Source organism: Aplysia californica, unplaced genomic scaffold (assembly GCF_000002075.1).
Source record: "Aplysia californica isolate F4 #8 unplaced genomic scaffold, AplCal3.0 scaffold00003, whole genome shotgun sequence".
NCBI classification, from domain to species: Eukaryota; Metazoa; Mollusca; class Gastropoda; order Aplysiida; family Aplysiidae; genus Aplysia; species Aplysia californica.
Genome location: NW_004797273.1, coordinates 1,920,503 through 1,941,314, shown reverse-complemented (window position 1 = coordinate 1,941,314; position 20,812 = coordinate 1,920,503). Strand labels below are relative to the sequence as shown.

The 20,812-nt window shown below is 38.5% G+C and overlaps 1 protein-coding gene across 2 annotated transcripts in view; it reads left to right on the top strand.

Annotated features, from left to right (window-relative positions):
* LOC101861475 (coiled-coil domain-containing protein 78) overlaps positions 1-18,425 on the top strand; it is a 53,405-nt gene extending 34,980 nt beyond the window's left edge. For both annotated transcript variants that reach the window (XM_005089109.3, XM_005089108.2), the window contains exons 8-21: positions 1,282-1,413; positions 2,762-2,893; positions 4,063-4,149; positions 4,387-4,566; positions 5,221-5,397; positions 7,033-7,083; positions 8,115-8,203; positions 8,816-8,894; positions 9,726-9,851; positions 10,330-10,526; positions 11,809-11,983; positions 12,558-12,604; positions 13,286-13,459; positions 15,566-18,425. In XM_005089109.3, coding sequence (XP_005089166.1) covers positions 1,282-1,413; positions 2,762-2,893; positions 4,063-4,149; positions 4,387-4,566; positions 5,221-5,397; positions 7,033-7,083; positions 8,115-8,203; positions 8,816-8,894; positions 9,726-9,851; positions 10,330-10,526; positions 11,809-11,983; positions 12,558-12,604; positions 13,286-13,459; positions 15,566-15,656 — 1,737 coding nt within the window. In that variant the 3' untranslated portion in view covers positions 15,657-18,425. The remainder of the gene's footprint in view (positions 1-1,281; positions 1,414-2,761; positions 2,894-4,062; positions 4,150-4,386; positions 4,567-5,220; positions 5,398-7,032; positions 7,084-8,114; positions 8,204-8,815; positions 8,895-9,725; positions 9,852-10,329; positions 10,527-11,808; positions 11,984-12,557; positions 12,605-13,285; positions 13,460-15,565) is intronic.
* Positions 18,426-20,812: the final 2,387 nt, after the last annotated feature.

Sequence of the window (20,812 nt, the reverse complement as noted above, 5' to 3'; positions counted from 1 at the left end):
TAATGATAATTCGCACGCACACACGCACACACGCATAGAGTGGCAGGTCTTCTATATTTTAGATCTATAAAGAGCTTTTCCTAAAAGTCTGTCTTTCTGAGGCACTGTTCTCTTTGAAGATGTATTCAGGGAGAAAGAGAATGGATATCCAATCATATTTGGTGTCAATAAATCCAGTGAATGCCACTGATAAGCTGGGAGAAAAATTAGGTAGATGGGGGAAGTCGTACCAATCCGACTCTTGACATGGAGGACAAGGAGTGACTGAGTGACTGATCTTGCGTGATTGATCACATGATTTAAGGGAGCGTACGCAGAAATCCCCACGGGCCAGTAGTGTCAGGCTAATCGACCGAATTCGTTTGAGTAGCAAAACGCTAGACACCCCAGATCGGGCGACAAGCCACTCAGAATTTTGAATTCTGTGGGTTTTTAAAAATAATAACATCTGAGCATAAAATTAAGCTAATTAGGTCAAGTTTGTGATTTTAACTCTTTCCAGACGTAGTTTTTTTTGGAGTCTAGATGTAAAATTAACCTGTGACTTGATTTGGCTATGCAGGTAATGTAGGCCTACACAATAACTTCATATGCATAGCCATCTCATTTATATTTATACCATTAACATTTTCTTTAACTGTAGACTATCCTCATTTTGCCTTTCTTTCCACAACTCCAGAAAGATATTATGATCTGAAAACAAAGAATGCATTGACTGATTGTGTCAAAGGACTATTAGCATAAAGAGTACTTATGCAAAAATGGAAGTTGGCCTTGTTAAAAATCAAATTTTGCAGATGAATTCTGGAAAAGATAGACTATTTGGATTGTTAAAATCTTTAAATCCTGAGTTTTTTTCACCATTTCCCGGAGTTTTTTCTACAGTCACCTAAACCTGGTGCACTATGTCTCATTATAAACCCAAAAGCTTGCCCCCAACTTCTAAATGGCGGAAACAAAGGCTTAGTCGTTACTAAAAAAACTTGGTTCGGGCATAATTCTGTAAAACAAGCTAAAATTAGCAATAAATTAAACAAAACAGTTGTCACCAATATCCCAGCGTCCGATTGGGAACAAGGTTATTACCGCCGAACGCATCCGATGGGGTTTAAAGCTTTAAGTCATGATTTTTGGGGCGAGGCTGGGGGTGCACTTATCTATAATCTATCTATCTCACAGGTGTGATAACAATCTTTTTCTATGACAGTCAAAAAATCATAATAATTTTTTTCAGCGCATTTGGGATAATTTTCGATCTTTCCCCCCTCTTTCATCTCTTAGGCTCTTCTTACTCAAACTCGTGCTCGAAACATGGATCTCAAAGCACAAGCCGGTGTTGGACAAACCATAACGACTACAATCCCTGCTGTTGATGATTCTGAGTCCGAGATTAGACGGCTTCAGACTGAAAATGTGAGTAGTTGCATCCTTGTGGAAACCTCTTTTTAAAATTAAAACTCGGAAATGATGGATTCTGTGTCATCTTGGGAGATGTTCTTCCAACTGGACTGAACTGAAGTTGTCTGTGTTAGCTGAATATATTTCCCAAAAAGCAAGAACAAACAGATATAGAAATTCTTTCGTACCAACTGCCGTGAGGTTACTGAATACACAGTGCTACAAATGAAACAAAGAGAAGAGAGTGAGAGAGAGAGAGAGAGAGAGTGAGAGAGAGAGAGAGAGAGAGAGAGAGAGAGAGAGAGAGAGAGAGAGAGAGACAGAGACAGAGACAGAGAGACAGAGAAAGAGACAGAGAGAGACAGAGACAGAGAAAGAGACAGAGAGAGACAGAGAGAAAGAGAGAGAGAGTGAGAATGTTTTTCGGAGCGGGTTGTTTCAGCTCGTAAAACACGTTTAAATCTAATGTCTTGTATGCGTAAGTGCACCTAACCTTTGTAATATTCCACTGCCATTGTAAACGAACAAGACTAATTTCTCCCTGTGGGATGAATAAAGATCGTCATTGTCATTGTCAAAGTTATGTATGTGGATCAATCTGTGTTTGTGTTTATGTATATGCAGCATGTGTGTGCATGAGTGTGTGTGTGTGTATTTGTGTGTGAACATGAGTGTGAGTGTGTGTGTGTGTGAGTGTGTGTTTGTGTGTGTGTGTGTGCATGTGCGTATGTGAGTGAGTGTGCAAGTGTTTGTGTGCGCACACATAAGATAAGATAAGGTTAGATAAGATAAGATAAGACTACACAAGACGAGACAAGATTAGATAATTTCTAATGTCAGATTTCTCAAAACTAGGTTCTGAGAAAATTGAACTTTGTTGTAATTTTAGGGTATTGAAGCAGTGTCTTTGTCTCTTTTACCCATGTTATTGTTTGCTTCAGCTGGTGCTGATAGATCAAAATGGGCGACTGTTGTCTCTTTCACACATGTTAATATGGGTGTTTGGCAGGTGCTCTGGTGTGGTTTGTTTCTTCTTTCCTATCAAATATCTGTCGTCCTTATCTCCCCTCTTTCTTTTTTATGTTTGTTACTCTCTTGTAACACTTCTAATCTTCTGGTGCTCATATGACCTTATGCAGTTACGAGTGCCGTAAAACCTCTACTAAAATCTTAAACTAAAACGCATGTGCTGATAGATCAAAATGTGCTACTGTTGTCTCTTTCACACATGTTACTGTTCTGATAGATCAAAATGAGCAATTTGGATGACCTTATGCAGTTGCGAGCACCGTAAAACTTCTACGAAAACAAAAACAAAAATGAGCAACTGTTGTCTCTTTCTCACGTTGTTGTTCTGTTCCAGCTGGTGCTGATAGATCAGAATGAGCGACTGTCTCTCAAGGTGGATCAGCTCACCAACAAGTTTGGCCAGGTCACCAGCAACAAGACTGATTTGTCTCAGCAGCTGCTGCTCAGTGAGGAAGAAAAACTCAAGGTGAGTGGAAAATTAAATTGTGAAGCAGTGTAGTGAAATCAGGCGTTCGTCAAAATCATTAAAGTGAAGAAACTGGCATTTCTCCGCAGGTTTGTGAGGTTTTATCAAATTTTCGTTTTTTGGCTCAAGACCTTTCATGACCATTAACAAACACATTTCCGTGTGGATTTTACTGAAGAACGTTGATTGAAGGCACAAAAAATGTAAATTTTCTGTTTCCAGGGACTCTCAATTTAAGGAAATAACTCATCTTTGACGGACATTTTCTCTCTAATTTTACCTCTGAAACCAGGTGACTCTCATTTTCCTTCATTCGCACATATCTCGACTTCTATTCAAGATAAATGGATTTTTATTTTCATCCAAAGCAAGACAAATGAACAAGCTTTAAGATGATACCAATAACTCTACATGCCCAAAAATTGACTAGAACCTGATTCCACCGTGTGACACCATTGCCGTGTTTTCATATCGTTGCCTGTCATCCAACATTGTAGTCTGTGTTGAAATTTAGAAATAAATTGAAAGCAAGTTTATTGTAGAGTTGATTAGAGCATTTATTAGCCTTGTCTCATTTCTCTTCATAAAATAGTCATGGATTTCGATGAATTAACCTTTATCTCTGAGTGGCACCCACTATGCCAGGGCTTTCTTTTGGTAAAAAAATATAAAAGTAACATATAGGTCACTAAATTGGTCATTAAATCAAAACAAGTGAACCTTTTTTGATTGTTCTTCAATTAATGAATGAACTCTCGATTGAAGAGACCTGTTTTCGGCAATGGCTAAAAAGTATTTAACCTTGCAGTCGTCGAAAAGGAATGTGCCCGAGCCGCTGCCAGTGTTTACCATCACACCGGTTCTGACTGTGAGCCATTGTGAGCTGCCAGCGGTTGACCAACACAGCGGTTCTGACCGTGAGCCATTGGGAGCTGCTTGCCAGAGATAGGGAGTTAAACATTTTGTATAAACATACTATTTTGCTCAAAATAAAACAATTTTCTGCTTCTACTGAAAACTTTCTATTTTAACATACAACTATGATGAATGACGGTGACAATATGCCAAAAAAGCTACTTTTTAAGGTAAATACTGCATGTTTACATTTGATAGTGAAGAACTTTACAATGACAGAAATATTAAATTCTTTTTATTTTTGTCCCTCTTAGGTATCCCAGTCCTTGGTGGAGATGCAGATTGAAAATAACAAGATCAAAGAGGAAGCTGAGGCTACAAATTTTGAGCTGACAAATAAGGTAAGTACAGTTGAATCTGCTCTTATGGCCACCTGTCCCAGATATTTACCTGTACAAATAACTCATACTTCTCACATCCTCCTTACGTTTTGTTCTATTATGAAAATGACACTGTCCAAGACATCTACGTGCATATTCTTATGGTGTTATGTATACTTGACACATACTCTCAATTTTGTAATTCATTATCCTCTCTTAATTGTAGTATTTTTTAACACTTTAGTTTAATTTTTCCAGATAATTCTGTTGGAGAACCAGCTGGTTGAGATTCACAATGAGCGGGATAGACACAATCGGGCAGCAAAGGGGGCAAAGGAGCGTCTCAATGAAATGGAGACAGACAGAAAAGATCTGGCTGATGAGTACGTTGTCCTCAAGACAAACTATCTTGCCTTGACTAATGAGCACAAAAAAGAGGTAAGTTATAAAGTATTGGTTCACTCAGCACATAGGTGTAAATGAGTAGTTGAAATTAGTATTGTTTTTCTCGCAGAAAATGCCTTGTAAGGCCAGTGGTCACTTGTATTCTATGCTCCCAATTTTGGAGCGTTTTAGTAACAGTGCAGTTCCATATGTTGAATGACAATGTAGATTTCTATATTTTATTGCTTCGGTTTTTGTGATATGAAATAGATGGAACTATGCTTTAAGTCAAATAATATTCATCATTTGATGTTTGATTTTTCCCAATTACATTTAAGTTTGTCATGGATAACCAATTGCTTTTCAAAATGACAGTTTGATTTCTTTTTTTTGGTTTTTTTATTAGGAGGCATTTTTTTTTCTTTTTTGTTGTTGTCATTTAGTGTCCATACCAAAACATTGGGGCAAGTTTTTGAACCCACTCATGTGAACAAATGATGAGTACTGGTTAGCATGCATTTAGAGAAATATTGTTAGGGAACAGAAACTAGTCAGCTTTTTTCTACTACTCTGTGTCCAAAGGTAACTGTAGTTCATGCCAAGACCAAGTATTTCTGTATTGCATGGCCAGAGAACCTCATAACTGAACTAACAGACACTTCTGTTGTACCTTTATCAGCTTGGCCTATTTTGTCTTGCCTATTTCAGTGCCATAGAAATGAAAACCTGGCTATTGAATTGCTCAACTTGGTGAACAACAAAGCTGCTCTCATGAGACAAGTCATGGTCCTCACCAATGGTGATCCTAGTATGGTGGATGATCCGAATGCTGAAATTGCTCGGGTTAAAGCCCTTGTCAACCAGAACTCTTCAGGCAAAATCAAGGTATTTTAAATATATGCCCCTTTCCCTGGCTAGCACAGTTGTATTTATAGTAGTACACATCAACCCCCCTCCCCTCCTCCCTGTCCCCACCTCCTCTCTCTCCCCTCTCTCCCCTCTCAGTCTATGCCATCACTTGCATTACCAGCCCCGCATCATCAAAGAAATCATCGTCTTCCTTTCTCACCCTGCATCAGGGTATAGGCCACGAACAAACGCTTTCCACCTTTCTTTATTCTGGGCTAGCCTCTTTATGTTATTCCATGTCTTCCCACTTTTTCAGTATATCAATTTCTGTGATTCTTCTCCAGGTTTCACGCGGTCTTCCTCTTGATCTTTTACCCTGTAGATTCCAATCCAACAATTTCCACTGTCATTCATTGTTCCTGCTGATACAGAAGCTCCTCTGCCTCCCAAGATAAAAAATAAATAACCGTGTTTGTTCATGTTTCTGTAACTTTCAGTTTTTACAGTGTTGGGTAGTTGGCCCTCCGCAAACTGGCACTTTTCGGGAGACCAGTCCAATGCACCTTTGATCTCCTCTTATGACACACAGTATCAGGACAGGTGTTGTTCTTGTCTTCCCCATAGTAAAACTATGGGCCCCCCATCTGCAGGGGGGATAAAAGAAATGGATTTGATAAATCATAGCCCTCCTCCCTCACCTCCCCTTTTTCATTAAGAAAACTAATAACGATTCTGACTAACCTATGGACTTGCTAAACTAAAAGACCCTTTACTTTGCTGCCATAATGCACTAAGTATCAAACATTATGTATAAATTGATTCTCTCTCTGTTTCTTCCTCCATGTCTTTTAACACTTTGCAGTCATTTAGTGCAATAATGCGCAGGTGAAAATTATCCGTTTCGGTCACCTGTTGCGCCAGGCTCAGAAAGTCCGTTGCAGTCATTGTCCCGACTGGGTGACCAGATGGGGTATTTTGTACTGCTGGCTGTGTGACTGCAAAGTGTTATTTTTAAGACACACTTCATTATCTGAAAGTCTTTGTTTGAAGACGACTGAGTTTTTATGGCATTAAAAAAAGTTTCAATAGCTCTCTCAATCTGAGATTGGCTTCTTCCACAGGTTTTGATGCTACAGGGCCGAGGTACCTGATTCATCAGCACAGCTATAGTAATAATAATGATAATAATAAATAGCATTTCTCTAGTGCACATTAGATCCGGTTCAACAGAAAGATCAATGCGCTTTACAATCTATCCTATTACCCCAGCAGACCTGATAGCATTCTAAAACAATCTCAATTTCCTGGGAAGTATACAGTGCAAGCTGCTGATTTATAGGTGCTAAAATGCTAACATACTGACAAGATCTTTCGCTGTCTATGGCCGGGTACCCATTTCCACCTAAGTGAAGTGAGGAAAATTCATGTAAAGTGCCTTTTCCAAGGACACAACAGCGGGCCTGAGGCTCGAACCCCCGATCCCGCAGCCTCCTGATTACGAGTCCAGTAGCCCAACCCCTAACTACCTGCTCCTCAAACAGTACCATAAATTGATTGTATAATGGTAGACTGATAGACCGTCAGCAAGATATAAGATCAAATGGTGTACCAAAAGCTGTTTTCAGTGATGTGACCATGTTGATGAATATTTGGTGTTTTATTTTCTCACAGACAGACCAGATACTTGGCACTCAGAGGGACAGGGAGATGGTGGAAGAAAGGGTAAGTGATACAAACAGAAAGCATAAGAGATACAAACTATAATATAAAAAGGTTGAGTGATAAAATGTGGGAAGCAGTGTTGTGAAATCAGGTGCTTGTCAAATCAATGAAATCAAAGAAATCGGCCTTTTTGTGGGCGGTGGGCAATTTTTTTTAAAGTACATTTTTTTCGGCTCAGCATCTTTTATGTCCTTTTAAAAATGCATTTCTGTGTGGATGTTGCCGAAAAACAGAAAAAATGTAAATTTCCAGCTTTTTTTACCTCTCATACCAGGTGACCCTGACTTCCTTCAAATGCAAATATCTTGATTTCTTTTCAAGATAGATGGGCATTTGTTTTTCCCTCAAATACAAGACAAATGACCAAGCTTTGAGATGTTTTTAATAAATCTATGTGCCTCCAAATTGACGAACGCCTGATTCCCCATGTAAATATGACAGGGTAAGAGATACAAATATTAAAAAAGAATAAGAGATACGATAAATGTATGTGATCGTTAATCTTTCAATCGAAACTTGCAAAATGGAAATTTATTCACCTAAGTTTTATGTTTAAAATCAGAAATGTATTGCCTTGTACAGTACTGAGCAACTGTCCTCAGTTTTTGTAAAAATATTTTTTTTTCTATTTTGTAGAAAAACTAGTACTTTTATTATGTGTGGATGGATTTTGGAACACCTGAATAGACATAAGGGTCTTGAACATCTAGCTCTCACTGGCAAAATTGAAGGCAAATAAGTCAGGGGTAGGCTCAGAACGGCATACTTATGCAACCTAAACAAATGGGTAACAGGGAAAGATCAGGGAAACGTAGCTTTTTTGAGAGCATCCGAGCAAAGGAATGAATGGAGAACCATGATTGACGATGTCTGTCGCAGATCTGGCTCTGGATGATGATGATGGATAAGGAGATGAGGGAGGAAGTGAAAGATTGAATGAATGCGACTTTGTTGATCATAAATGCTTACACAGGTACTTTGTAATGTCAAGGCATGGTGTTTATTCGCATTCATCTTCGGCTTGCTTTCAGTTATTTGCAAGTCAAAGGAAATTTGATTCTGAAATAACGAGACTGAAGAATGAACATGGAGATGATTACAAGAAATATGAATCAAGAATGTAAGTATCCTAATTTTAGTTGTTGTTCTTTTCAGTTTGAAAAAAAAAGAAGGTTTAGACTGAAGGGAAGATAGTTTCTAAAAAATGTAGTTTAAAAAATTACTGAATTTTAAAAAAATATATGCGTGGTCTTGACAGTTAAAAGTATTATCCTTATTCACTCTTAGTCAATCTTAGTCACTTTTAACATATTCTCTCATTGTTTACATTATGAAAAGTATGTTGACTGATGTCTAAAACGTTTTTTTTCGTTGTTGCATTTATCTAGGCTATGCTCACTAATCATACTCTTTCATGAATTCTCAATAGTACAATCCAATCAATATTCAGGTTTTTTTAAATGCGGAAAGTCAAATGTTATTTTAATTTAGATCTGGTACTATCTGCGTTCAGGGTGTGAATTTTTGGCTTAATTTTCAATAAACAAAGGATTATGGGGGAAATGTTCTAGAACTTTTAACATTTCTTTGCCTCTCGTTCAGCTTGTAGGATTACATAAATTAAACTGAAATAAGTTTAAGGCTGATTTTAAAGCATAATGTTTTATTGTTTCTATAGTTCATTTTGATGTCAATGATTCTGTGGCTGACCTTGTCACCTTTACAAATACAGGTCAACTTTGATGAAAGAACTGGCTGACACAAGAACTTTGGCAAGAGAAAGGCAGCAGAAAATATCGGAACTGAATGCGGTAAATATCATTGGATATGGTATGCGTGCTGAAATACCTAAAAAGACCACTTATACACCCATTTTGTAGATGTACCTCTGTAATAGCTGAATGCTCTTATTATATGATTGATTATCACTTTTGGAATTCATTTAGTAATTATAATGAGAACATATTAGTACAGATTCAAAAACACTTGAAGATGCATAGTTTTGGGACACTTGGAAAAATAAAGAATCATAAAGTTTCATCATTCATGTAGATTTTTCAATTCAGTTTTCTTTATCTTTAACTGAAAGAGGCAACAACAACAACAACAACACTTATTATGAAATATGCAACTTTGTGTATCTGATTTGTGTAGTGTAATTCAAAATGTGCCACAACATGGCCTTGGGTCTGTCTTTGGGTATATGTGAGGCATTGTGGTGAAATCAGGCAGTTGTCAAAATAGTGAAATCGAGAAAACCGGCTTTTGCCACCAGTTTGGCAATTTTTATCGAATGTTTTGTTGTTTTGGCTCAACACTTTATATATGTCCATTTAAAAACTCATTTCCGTGTGGATTTTTACTGAACAATGTTCATTAAAGGCACAAAAAATGTAAATTATTAGTTTCCCAAGACTCTCAAGCAATGGAAGCTAATAAACGTTGTCGGCCATTTTATTGCTAATTTTACCTCTGAAACCATGCAAACCCTCACCTCACTCAGTCGCAAATATCTCGACTTCTATTCATGACAGATTGTTGTTTTTTTAATCAAAAGGAAGGCAAATGAACAATCAGTGTTATATGGGCATTCAGGTTTGTAGCACCCCAATGTTTATATTATTTGTTTCTTTGTGTTTCAGAAACTTATCACTTTGCGTGGAGAAAAGGAGGCACTTGAAACACAAACTAACCGTTTGCAACATAAAGTTAAAGATTTAGGTGAAGATTTCAGGGCAAGGCTGGTGAAATATGTGGAGGACATTGCTGTAAGTATAGTTAGAGACCTTCTTAACATAGACAGTCATTTGTAGACAGACTTACAATGTTTTTCTTAATATTTTTGTGAAATCGCGTAACTCTTTACGTTGTTGAGATTGAGGAGTGAAATGCGCACCAGTAAGTTAATGATGCATTTTACATTTTTATCATAAAAAAAAACAAACCCACTTTGAATGTAAAAAAAACCCATTCCCAAACTGTTATGATGTAGTATTGTATAATGTATTCAACCTACCCCCTAACCCCCCCTCCCATAACAACCCCCCCCCCCCTCTGCCCCTCTCTCTCCCTCTAACACCACCACTCCCCCTCCCCCTCTCTCTCTCTCTCTCTCTCAAAACCCACCAACCCCCCCCCCCCCCCCAACATCACCCCTCCCCCACTTCCTCTGTGCTCATCTGCCACTCTAAGAAGCACACTCATCAAACAAATGACTCTTTTGTATACTTTTGCTTTGATCTCCAGGAATACGTGGACAAAGGTAGTGGGGTTCCAGGACACCACCAGGAGAAGAGAATGAGAGACTACGTGGACTCTATGCTGAAGGACATCCGCAGGTCACACCGCGAGCGAGAGGACCAGCTCAGCCATGCCGCTCAAGCTTACAGAAAGAGATTGCAGACCACAACACATAGCTACGAACAAGTCCTGATTGCATACAGGTCACACGGAGCTTTGTGTTTTTATCATGCTATGTTGTCTGTGGAACTGTCTGTAACTTATACTTAGAACCTATTGAGAGCTTTAGTAACCTCTACCTCACACACTGAAAAATTGTTCAATAACGTATGATCAATGGAATCTTAACCCTAGAAGCGCTCAGCGTTTCACCGGAAGTAACCTGCCCAAAATGCCCTGCCACCACGGCCGATCGGTTGTAAACATGGGGGTTTGGCGGGGGGATATCCGCTGAGATACTCGAGATGGAGACCTGTTACGGAAAACTGACCATTTACGGCTCAGCAGATGATAAAAGGCATATAAAACCATATCTTTTCTTAAAGCTGATAGAATGAGCCATTCAAAAAAGATAAGAATTCAAATAAATGCAAACAAAATGCAAAACATGATGACGTCAACAATTAGTACATTAGCACAGCGGAACAAGTGATAACACATGGCGTGTAGTCGCTCAGCTAGACTGCGTCACTTTATCTATTGATATCTTGGCCAAAAGACGCTCTACGAGGTCAAGATAACTAGCAAAGTTATTGGTCACTATTTATAACTTTGACCTGTAATTTACTACATCATTTTCCAAATAAGGAATACTTAAACTTTCTGTTGAAAAAGGTCAGCTTCTATGCCCTTTATATAAGGCCTACGCACTTCCTGGGTTAAGGTCATAAGATGTTTAGTGAATATAATACATAAACATACCGCTGTGGACAATTGTGTCATAAATATGCTATCCGAAAGCTCTCATGGGCAAAGCTTTTAGATTAGATGTCCTCCAGAAATATCCCCCCCCTCAAAAAAGTGATTCTGAACAGTGTTGTACCCTATTCTCTCTCTCTCTCTCTCTCTCTCTCTCTCTCTCTCTCTCTCTCTCTCTCTCTCTCTCTCTCTCTCTCTCTCTCTTTCTCTCTCTCTATCTCTCTCTCTCTCTCTCTCTTTCTCTCTCTCTATCTCTCTCTCTCTATCTCTCTCTCTTTCACAAAACACACACACACACACACACACACACACACACACACACACACACACACACATACGCACATTGTGCCACTTTTGCTTTATCATGTTTTATCTGTACTTACTTAAACTCTTTACAGGAATACTTTTTCACAATTGGAATCCATTTTGACCATCTTAGTATTAAATAGTCAGTACTCAAAGGCGAAAAAAGAAGAATAGCCTTGTCACAAATAAGATATTTTATGCCTTGATGCTTTAATCTTAATCTTTTATTTTTACTTGATATCCCTCTCCCTTTTTCTGTAGGAACCTTCGTCAGACGTGTGAGGCTCGTGGCTTTGATAGAGTAGATCTCGGTCCGGGCGAGGATGAGTTAAGGCTTGGAGATTCCGAAGTGCAATCTTCTCACTTGAAAGAATTGGACAGGACCAAAGGAGAATTGGGCAAAGTCAAGAACGAATTGGATGCCGTCAAACTGCGGGTAAGAAATGAGAAAAAATGTTTAAGATTTAATAGCTGAAAGTGCAGTGATGAGGTAAGCCTGTATCGGGTACACTGTTTAACACTTACGGTACCAAGGGCCGATATAGTGAAAAACTCTCAAGTACAGCTCCAGTTTAGAACGCTGAAGCCATGGTGGAATTTTTCAAAAACTAAAGAAACCTTTACAGCACGTTTAAAAATTCACAGAGGAAATTTGACACCTAATCACATTGTGTTATCTCCCAGGAGGTGCTTTATTCAGAGTGCGCACTGCTTAGGTTTTTACCTATTCATTTTTCATATGATGACATCAGACAGGTGTGGCCTTTTTCCAATATATCACTTAAATGAGAACCCTGTGAGACTGAGTGGTTTCAAATGGAGAAGGTGTCTGTAAGTGACACACAAAGTGTCAATGAAAAGAAAAGTCCCGTTAATTGGATGTTCTTTCAACATTTGTAATGTACCTGTGGAATGTCAGTGCTGCGGCAGCAGAAATTAAGAAACCGCAGTCAGGAAAATGATCTATTTTTGTCATTTTTTAAAACTTCTGAAATGTGCTTTTATTTCAGTATGGCCTATTTGGAGGTGATGGGAAGGAAAATTTTGCAGATTTGACGTGAGTAACATGGGTTTTTGTCTGTTTATTCCCCTGTGTATGTCCTATGGACATGTTTTACTATTCCCATGATTATTCAGCTGGGTATGATTTCTTGTAAATTTGCAGAAAATAGAAAACAACGGCATGATCAATGAAATGACAAAATCAGAAGTCACGATAATTCTATGTACTTTTATTAGTGTGAAACCATTTGCATTTTTTCATTAGAGATTTGTGGTGGGCAACCAATAGAAAGGCTATATTTATTGTTACACGTGCATTAGTTTTTCTGACCAAAGTGTAGCGCCCCTTGTGTTTCAGACATCTACGTGCCACTTTTGAAGAGTGTCATTGTTTAACTGATTCAGCCTGCAGACAATTTTGACTCAGGGTGCGAATAATTTTTTACCACTACGTGACCTCATGGGTGGTCTCACTAAAAGTTAATATATAGAGAAACATCTAAATATGATAATAATCCGATGTGTAGCTTTTAGAAATGTTCAGAATAAAAAATGCTATACAGTGACATCAGAAAAAAGGGTTGAAATGTAAGTGGAAAAGAATAAAGAAGAGAGGAAAGAGATGTGAAGAAAGGGGGCGATAGATAAGAGCTGCTCTGGGTGGCTCTGCATGAAAACGCAGGTTGATGCTTATGTCACTGTGACTGACAGTCACTTACCTTCCCTTCCAACACAGCACGGTGTCGGCTCGCTCCGACCTATGGGGAGCGTTGAGGAAACAGCTGAGAGAGTTCACGCTGAACACACAGCAACAGCTAGAACAGGAGCGGGCTCGTCTGCTGAGCGAGAACCAGGTGTTGCAGCAGCAGCTTAAGGAGAGTCAGGATTACATTGACTGCCATCTTGTCAGGTGAGAGGGATATAACTAAAGCTTTATGCAGCACTCAAAGGTATCGAGTAAGCCCCCCCCTCATTAATTTTCAGATTTTTTTTTTCACACCCCGTGCTCCTTATTCCATACACCCCGTTTTATTATTTTCCAGCTTGCCACGACCGAAGATTATGTAAAACATTATATCTAGATATCTGCATGAAATTTCTTTTTTTGTAAATGGCAAATTACCCTCGGTATTAGAACCGGTACCCGGTTGGCTACCCCAATTTTCTGTGCATTTCAAAAACTTTTGTACATTGGTTTATATTTTTTAATGAAACTGGTTTGTTCTTAAATGGGAAAAGTTGTCACAGGAACTTACTAAAATCACTTAAATTTCATAATCTCTTGTTCTTTTATTCACTGAAGGAGAAATAAAACAGATTTGTTCCTACTACTAGTAGTACAGGGGTATGAGGCTGAATGTGCCCCCCCCCCCCCTTTTATTCCAACCACCTCGTTTATTCGATACCTTAGAGTAGCGAATTGGCCGACAAAAATTGACCTGACCTCCTGAGGCTACCGTGCCCCTCTGCCTGAGCTTCTGACCTATATATTATTAACATTTATTTGGTTACCAGAATCGCGTTCCATATCCCACTCAGGGTTGTCTTTGTCATTACCAGCATCTAATTCAGAGAGATTTTCAAAATATTCAATACAGTCTTGTGTAGTAAATGCGGTTTTCAGTACGCGTTTTGTCTTAGGCGGGCCGGGTTGGGGATGGCGTCTTGCTCACCACTATAATGGTGGCTAGGCATACGTGAGAGCAGCATTCATCATCCTCAGGAATATATGGATGTCTAAAGAACTGGGATTGAACACCAAGCTGAGGATCTTCAAAACAAACGTGAAGACTGATCTACTGTATGGTTCAGAGACATGGAGGCTCACAGCATCAGCAGCAAGGAAACTGCAGAGCTTCATAAATGGATGTCTAAGAAGGATAGTGGGGATCAAGTGGTAAGGTCGAGTAACTAATGCTCAATTGTGGGCAAGAACAAGCCAAAGGCCAGTAAAGGAAGACATCCAGGTGAAGAAATGGAAATGGATTGGGCACACCCTGAGGAGACCCCCGACAAGCATCATCAGACAAGCGTTGACGTGGAATCCACAAGGAAAACGTGAGAAAGGAAGACCCAAGATGAAATTCAGGCAAGCTATACATACGGAAGTGGAAAAGGCGGGGACATCATGGAAACAGCTAGAAAAGGATGCACAGGACAGGCTTTGCTGGAGAAATGTTGTTGATGGCCAGTGCTCCAGTAGGAGTTTAAAGGGGCAAGAGAGAGAGAGGCATACATTTATTTTTGCGCGCCACCGAAGGGCTGAAAGGGTTAACTCTCTAGAATGAGAGTGGCTTCACTCTACTTTGAGCAGTTTGGAAAGGAAAAAGTGTCTTCTGTTCACATAAAAATTTGAATGAAGAATTAAGTTTTGGTTCCACCTGCATAAATAACCATCCAAATGACCGCTCGGAAGTCAGACCTGTATCTGAGAATGAGACGGGACAGATATTTGCTCCGTGGTAAAGATAAGTCAGTTTTGACCAAAAGGGGAGATAGGGATAAGATAAGAGATAAGATACATCTTTATTGCTCAGATCCTGGCACATGGGTTTGGTGTTTCACCACATACACACACACACACACACACACACACACACACACACACACACACACACACACACACAAACTTGCACACACATGCAGGCTTACAGTCACATGCATAGTATAAATGAACAGTAATATAAACAATAATAATCTTAAGCTAGATGCATACACAATGTTATTCTGATGCATGCTCTAAGGTCATATGAATACCCAAATCTAGCCTCTTGAGAGGGGCTGAGTTTATCGAAAAAATATGTTGGTGTGTTATAGGTTCATAGACAATCTGGTTGAAGTTCAACAAGAAATGCAAGATCTGTTGGGCACTTGTTAAGACAATTTACTGGCTCATCATTATGTATATTCAATTTATGGGTCGAAGTAATTACTGTCTTTTTCAAGGTCTTACAAAGTTTGTGTGGCTTTCTACTAACTGTATTGATTTTTTTTCTTTTATCTTTTCTCTATGTAGGTACAAGCAAGAAATCTTGAGACTGAGACAGCTGTTAGGAATGTCTGAGGCAGAGGTGGCAGCCGCTCATACTCGCTCCAGAAAGAAGTGAAGCGCTCACACAGAAGTTGCATGAGTGCATCTGTTTCATTACTCTGTGATAATATGCATATTAGGATTAACCTATTTTATGGGAAATGTTGGGTTTTGTTTTTGTTTATTAATCCATCACATTCAATGAACCAGACAGGCCTGTCTTTTTTAATTGTTTAAACTGATGGTATTCTGTAGAGACTGTTTCCTCAGCTGGTTTTTTTAAAAGTTTCCTTTCTGAAAACTTCTCTTTTCCCTTTTCAGGACATGGAACTGACAATGTTGTTAATCAATCTGCTGTCTATTTTCCTGTCCCTGGGGTTTTATGCACCCCGCATAATTTAGCAAAATGTGATCATTTTTTGGCATAATTTCTGATTACTTTCCTTTATCATTCTTTGTTAAAATTAACAGAATCGCATAATTTCACAGTTTTGGGCTCAGTTTGCATAATTTCAGATTATTTTTTGGCATAAAATTGGCGGTACAGATTTTTCAGGGCCTCTTTTTTGTACTGCTTGTGCACTGGTCAACTTAATGTTCCTACTTGCCGATTATAAGTGCAAAAAAATGTTATAGAACAACCTTGTGTATACTTCATCACAGAATGGTGTGAGAGTTAAAGTTTGGAATTTATTAAGAAAATGGGTTTTCTCCTTAACCCTATTGTAAACGACCAGAAAAAAATATTTTTGATATAAAACAATTGAAATTTTGTTTTTTTTTGTGTTAGAGAGTTTAAGTTTCTTCATCCAAAACAGCAAGCTGCATGATTGCTGTGTGAGAATTCTTTATTGTAGTTTGTGAGCTTTAAGAAAATCTCACTTGTCCTGGCCTCATCAGGTTTAGTTTGTATGTAAAGTTTGAACAGAATCCGTCCATGATTAAAAAAATTAACCCTCAGGTGACCCCCGTCCATTCTAACCTTGTGTGCCTCTCCATGGTTTGTTTTGAATTGCAGTACGGAGCGCTTTTGGTTTTATTACTTATGAGTATTTCATATAGTCTTTACAGTGAATATATCCTTCTGCGTTAAACATATGTTTTTTTGCAGTATAAAGTTCCCTTCTTTCAGTGAATTCATTCATAGAAAATTTTCATGGGTATTTCAGTTGTTGAACAGTCCCTACTACAAGCAATGGTCCTTGATTCAAAGATGCAATATGAATTGTTTTTTAAAAATTACTCATTTTTGTCAGCCTCAGCCATGATTTGTTGACTTTTTCTTTCCTTTACACAAATAACACCACAACATTGTTGTTTCATCCTTTGTATTGTTTGTTGCGTTGAAACAACACAAAATTAGTCACTTTAAATCCAAATAAAATATTTATACTGTCCAAAAGTTGCTATTCATATTTTCAAACTTATTGTAAACTATCAACCACCACATGACTTGGATGATGTTTGTAAATACAATTTCATGTAAATGATTATAATAATTATAACATATTTTTTAAAATTATAATTTATTTTGTAAAATGTTTTCTTTGGTTTTACAATGTACCCATATTTTTAACTCTTTATCTGCTGGGAGCCGCTCACTGCAAGATTGCATTCATGGATGCGATAAAACGTGAATTCGAAGCTTTCTAATGGGAAGTCATGATTTTATGTTTCCTCAACTTTTGTGTGAAGAAAAAAAATTATGGGCGTGTTTATGATTGGGTAACATAAAAATATATATAAATTTTACAACAAAATGCACATTTTATAAAAGTTCATTAATTTCTGGACATTTTGGTATATGCTACAACTATATTTCAGCGTATTTGATCTAAATACTGATTTTTTAATGAAACACCCTTGATCAGAATTTAATCAAAGGGAAAAACCCCAACAATATCTGTTCAAAACCCCAAGCAGATAAAGAGTTAAAGCTCATACCAGTACTCTTTGAGTTTGCCAAAGACCTTGAACTTCAACTCCTTGACACAAACTATACTGTCCTGTAGAACAAGTAATTCAGTAATAATTAAATTCCATTAGTTATTCAAAAGGTACGGATGTTATGTAATGTTGTTTACTACTAGGAATAGTATGATGAAGTTGTCAATATTTGTCAGTGATTTTTTCTTCTCTTATTAAGTAAAACAGTGCAATGCGTTACACTAAAGTAGAATCCATAATACAAGCAGGAAAAAAAACCTGGCTCAAACTGACGGATTATAGATTGATTCATTTTAGTTGTTCTGCTATATTAGATTTTCAAATTAATTTAATTATAAGAACCTACTGCAGGAGGCGTTTCAAATTTGTAGACGAAAAGCAAAGGTAATATTCCTGGTAAGTGCTACAGCAGTTTTGAATATGTTTACTAATATGGAATGAAGATATGCTGTCTTTTGTAGCTCTGTAAAAATTTATTCATTGCAATACTGTGTGGTGATTTCTTTTGCTAATATTTGAATGTCGAAATTCAAAGTATTTATTCTCAACTTCAGAAAGATTTTCCCTACTTCATGATCATGAAATCATAGGCTTGTCTTAAGATCTAAAACTGGGTGTATATTTAGTTACATTGGAAACTCACTGCACCCTTTGTAATATTGATCTAGGATAGCTTGGGGCAGCATTTTAGACTGACTTTTCTGAATGGCTTCACAAAATATTCATGGGAAATCCAAACAAATGAAAACATTGCTGGCTCATGAATGGCCAAGTTAAGACGACCAGCAAGCAGACAGGCTGCAATCAAAAAAATTTTCTTCTTCAGATAAAACTTATCATATCTTAGCAACCCATATCCAGTGTGGGGTGTGGTGTCTATTCAGTATCACACCTAATGGAAAAAAAAGAAATAATTCAATATGCAGTTATCGTAGCATTTTTAAAAACTCCTGAAACTTTGAGGGGAAAAGGGATTTTCATTTATCAGGTCTGGAAAAAGAGAACACTGAATCAAGGGTGATCAACATCCCCCTCCCTCCCCCCCTTTTCAACCCTCCCGCCATCAGTTTTTGTTGTTGTTTTGTTTGGTAAGTGTTTTACCCACGGCGCTCACAACTGCATACGGTCATATGAACGTACAGGACACATTTAACTTTTTCCGTTGGTAGGAAATTCTGAATTTTGCCGGGTGCCGCCGAAGCCTACTCTTATTGATTTTAGACCACCAAGGGATCTTAAACGCGCGCATCTTGCACACGGGCCTCAGAGATTTTTCGCCGTTGTCCGAGAAGGCTAGGTGTAGATCTTTCCTACCAGAAGATCAGGGGTGTGGCTGAAAGACAGAAGTAAGAAGAAGCCTAGGAGTAGCAGTAGAAAGGCTGCAGAAAGAGTCAGGAGCCCAGAGGAGGAGGCAAAGGAGATGAGGGGGTGGGGACAGAAAGAGGAGACGAAATCAGACGACAGAACAGTGTTGGAGAGCAGGAAATGAGGTTAAAGGAGACAATTTTAGAGAAGAAAATTTTTCGGTCGCTACTTGGATTCGAACCCGGGACCTGTGAATGAGAGGCCAACACCTTAACCTCTAGGCCACAAGAGCCCCCCCTCCCGCCCTCCGTGAATCCCTTGTCCTTCTCTAAGAGACCCTCCTCTGAAGTTCACTCTGTTCCTGTGGTTATATATTTATTTTATGGCTTTTTGTACTTATTATGACTTCGCCTTCATTTCTTGCGCTGTTCCTGCAAGATGAGAGTAATATTGTATTGTTTAACGTTTTCTTTTGGACGCAATGAGCAACAATGTGTAGGTATATATTTGAGGCAGCGTGGTGAAATCAGGTGCTCGTCAAAATAATGAAATCAAAGAAATCGGCTTTTTGGGGGCAGAAATCCAATTTTTTTCTAATTTCCTTTTTTTTGCTCAAGGCCTTTTATGTCCAGTGAAAAACTTATTTTTGTGTGGATTTTACTGAAAAAAAATTCTCTGGCTAAGGAAGTTTCGAAACTTTGGCAGCCATTTTCTAGCTAATTTCACCTCTGAGAACCCAGGGGGGGGGGGGGGGGGGGCTTGGGGGCGTTGGCTAAAGATGGGTTAATGTGGAATGTACTTTGTCAGAGGCAGGTCGCGGGGTCTGTATACTGTGGTGGATAGGTTTACTCACTTCATTTGCAAATATTTCAACTTCTGTTCAACGTAAATGGACATTTTTTTCACCAGAAGGAAGGCAAATGAACCAGTTTTAAGATGATACCTATAACCATATATGTGAAAAAATTGACGAGTGCCCGATTCCACCACGTTGTGACACATACTATACAGATGCCAATACTGTTGTTTGAGATTAAAAGCATAAAACACAAAAAGTGAGGACATTGATTTCAAGAGTTTATGATTTTTAAATACATTTTTGTACATTTTACATTCTGTTGATTTTGGTTGGCAAAACTGAAATACGTGCTGTGCATAATACAAGACATTTTCAAAGTAGAGCAGTTCTACATATCTTATTCCCCCCCTCCCCCTTCTGCTTCTGCTTCTCCTCTTGCTCCTCCCTCTCAAGCGACATCGTTCAGTCCTTTCGGAGTTGGACGTTAAATGTGGAGGAACGTAACGTAGAGTGTTTAATTCACATAAATCCCATACAATACCATCTACCCAATTAAGACTACCCAATTAAGATAATAATATAAAAGGTGAACTGCGTGACCTTGCCTCTCAGGATCAACCCAGAGTGTGTACGTGGGACCTATCTCGACAGAAGGACAGAGATACTCCATGAATTATCTTCTTATCCATGTGAAAAACGATTGTAATTGTAGTTGTAAGGTATTGTACGCCCCCTCTGACATTTTGGAGGTGTACTCCATGAATTATCGTCTTATCCTTGTGAAGAGTCATTGTAATTGTAGTTTGCAGATATTGCATGCCCCTTCTGACACAATTTTGATCGCATGGAAGGTTGGCTGCTTCAATCTTAAATGCCAGGGCCATCCTATAGGCTGGGTTGAGAGGGATACAATGTCCAAGGAGAAAGACCCGATAAAATACGTCTTGATAAAGATTCTTCCCACATGGGAATTAAACTCACGTCTTCTGCATGCGGCGGTGACTCCCACGCCGGAACGAACACCGAACCCACGCTCCTTTCAGGCAAAATGAAGAGCCTGACTCTTTGATTATTGTACAGACAATGGTGTTCCGAAATCAAATTATGAGAAGGATTGGGCGGTGGAAAGGATGTGTGGTTTACAAATACTTGCTTGATTCTTTTTCACTGGGAAAAAAAGG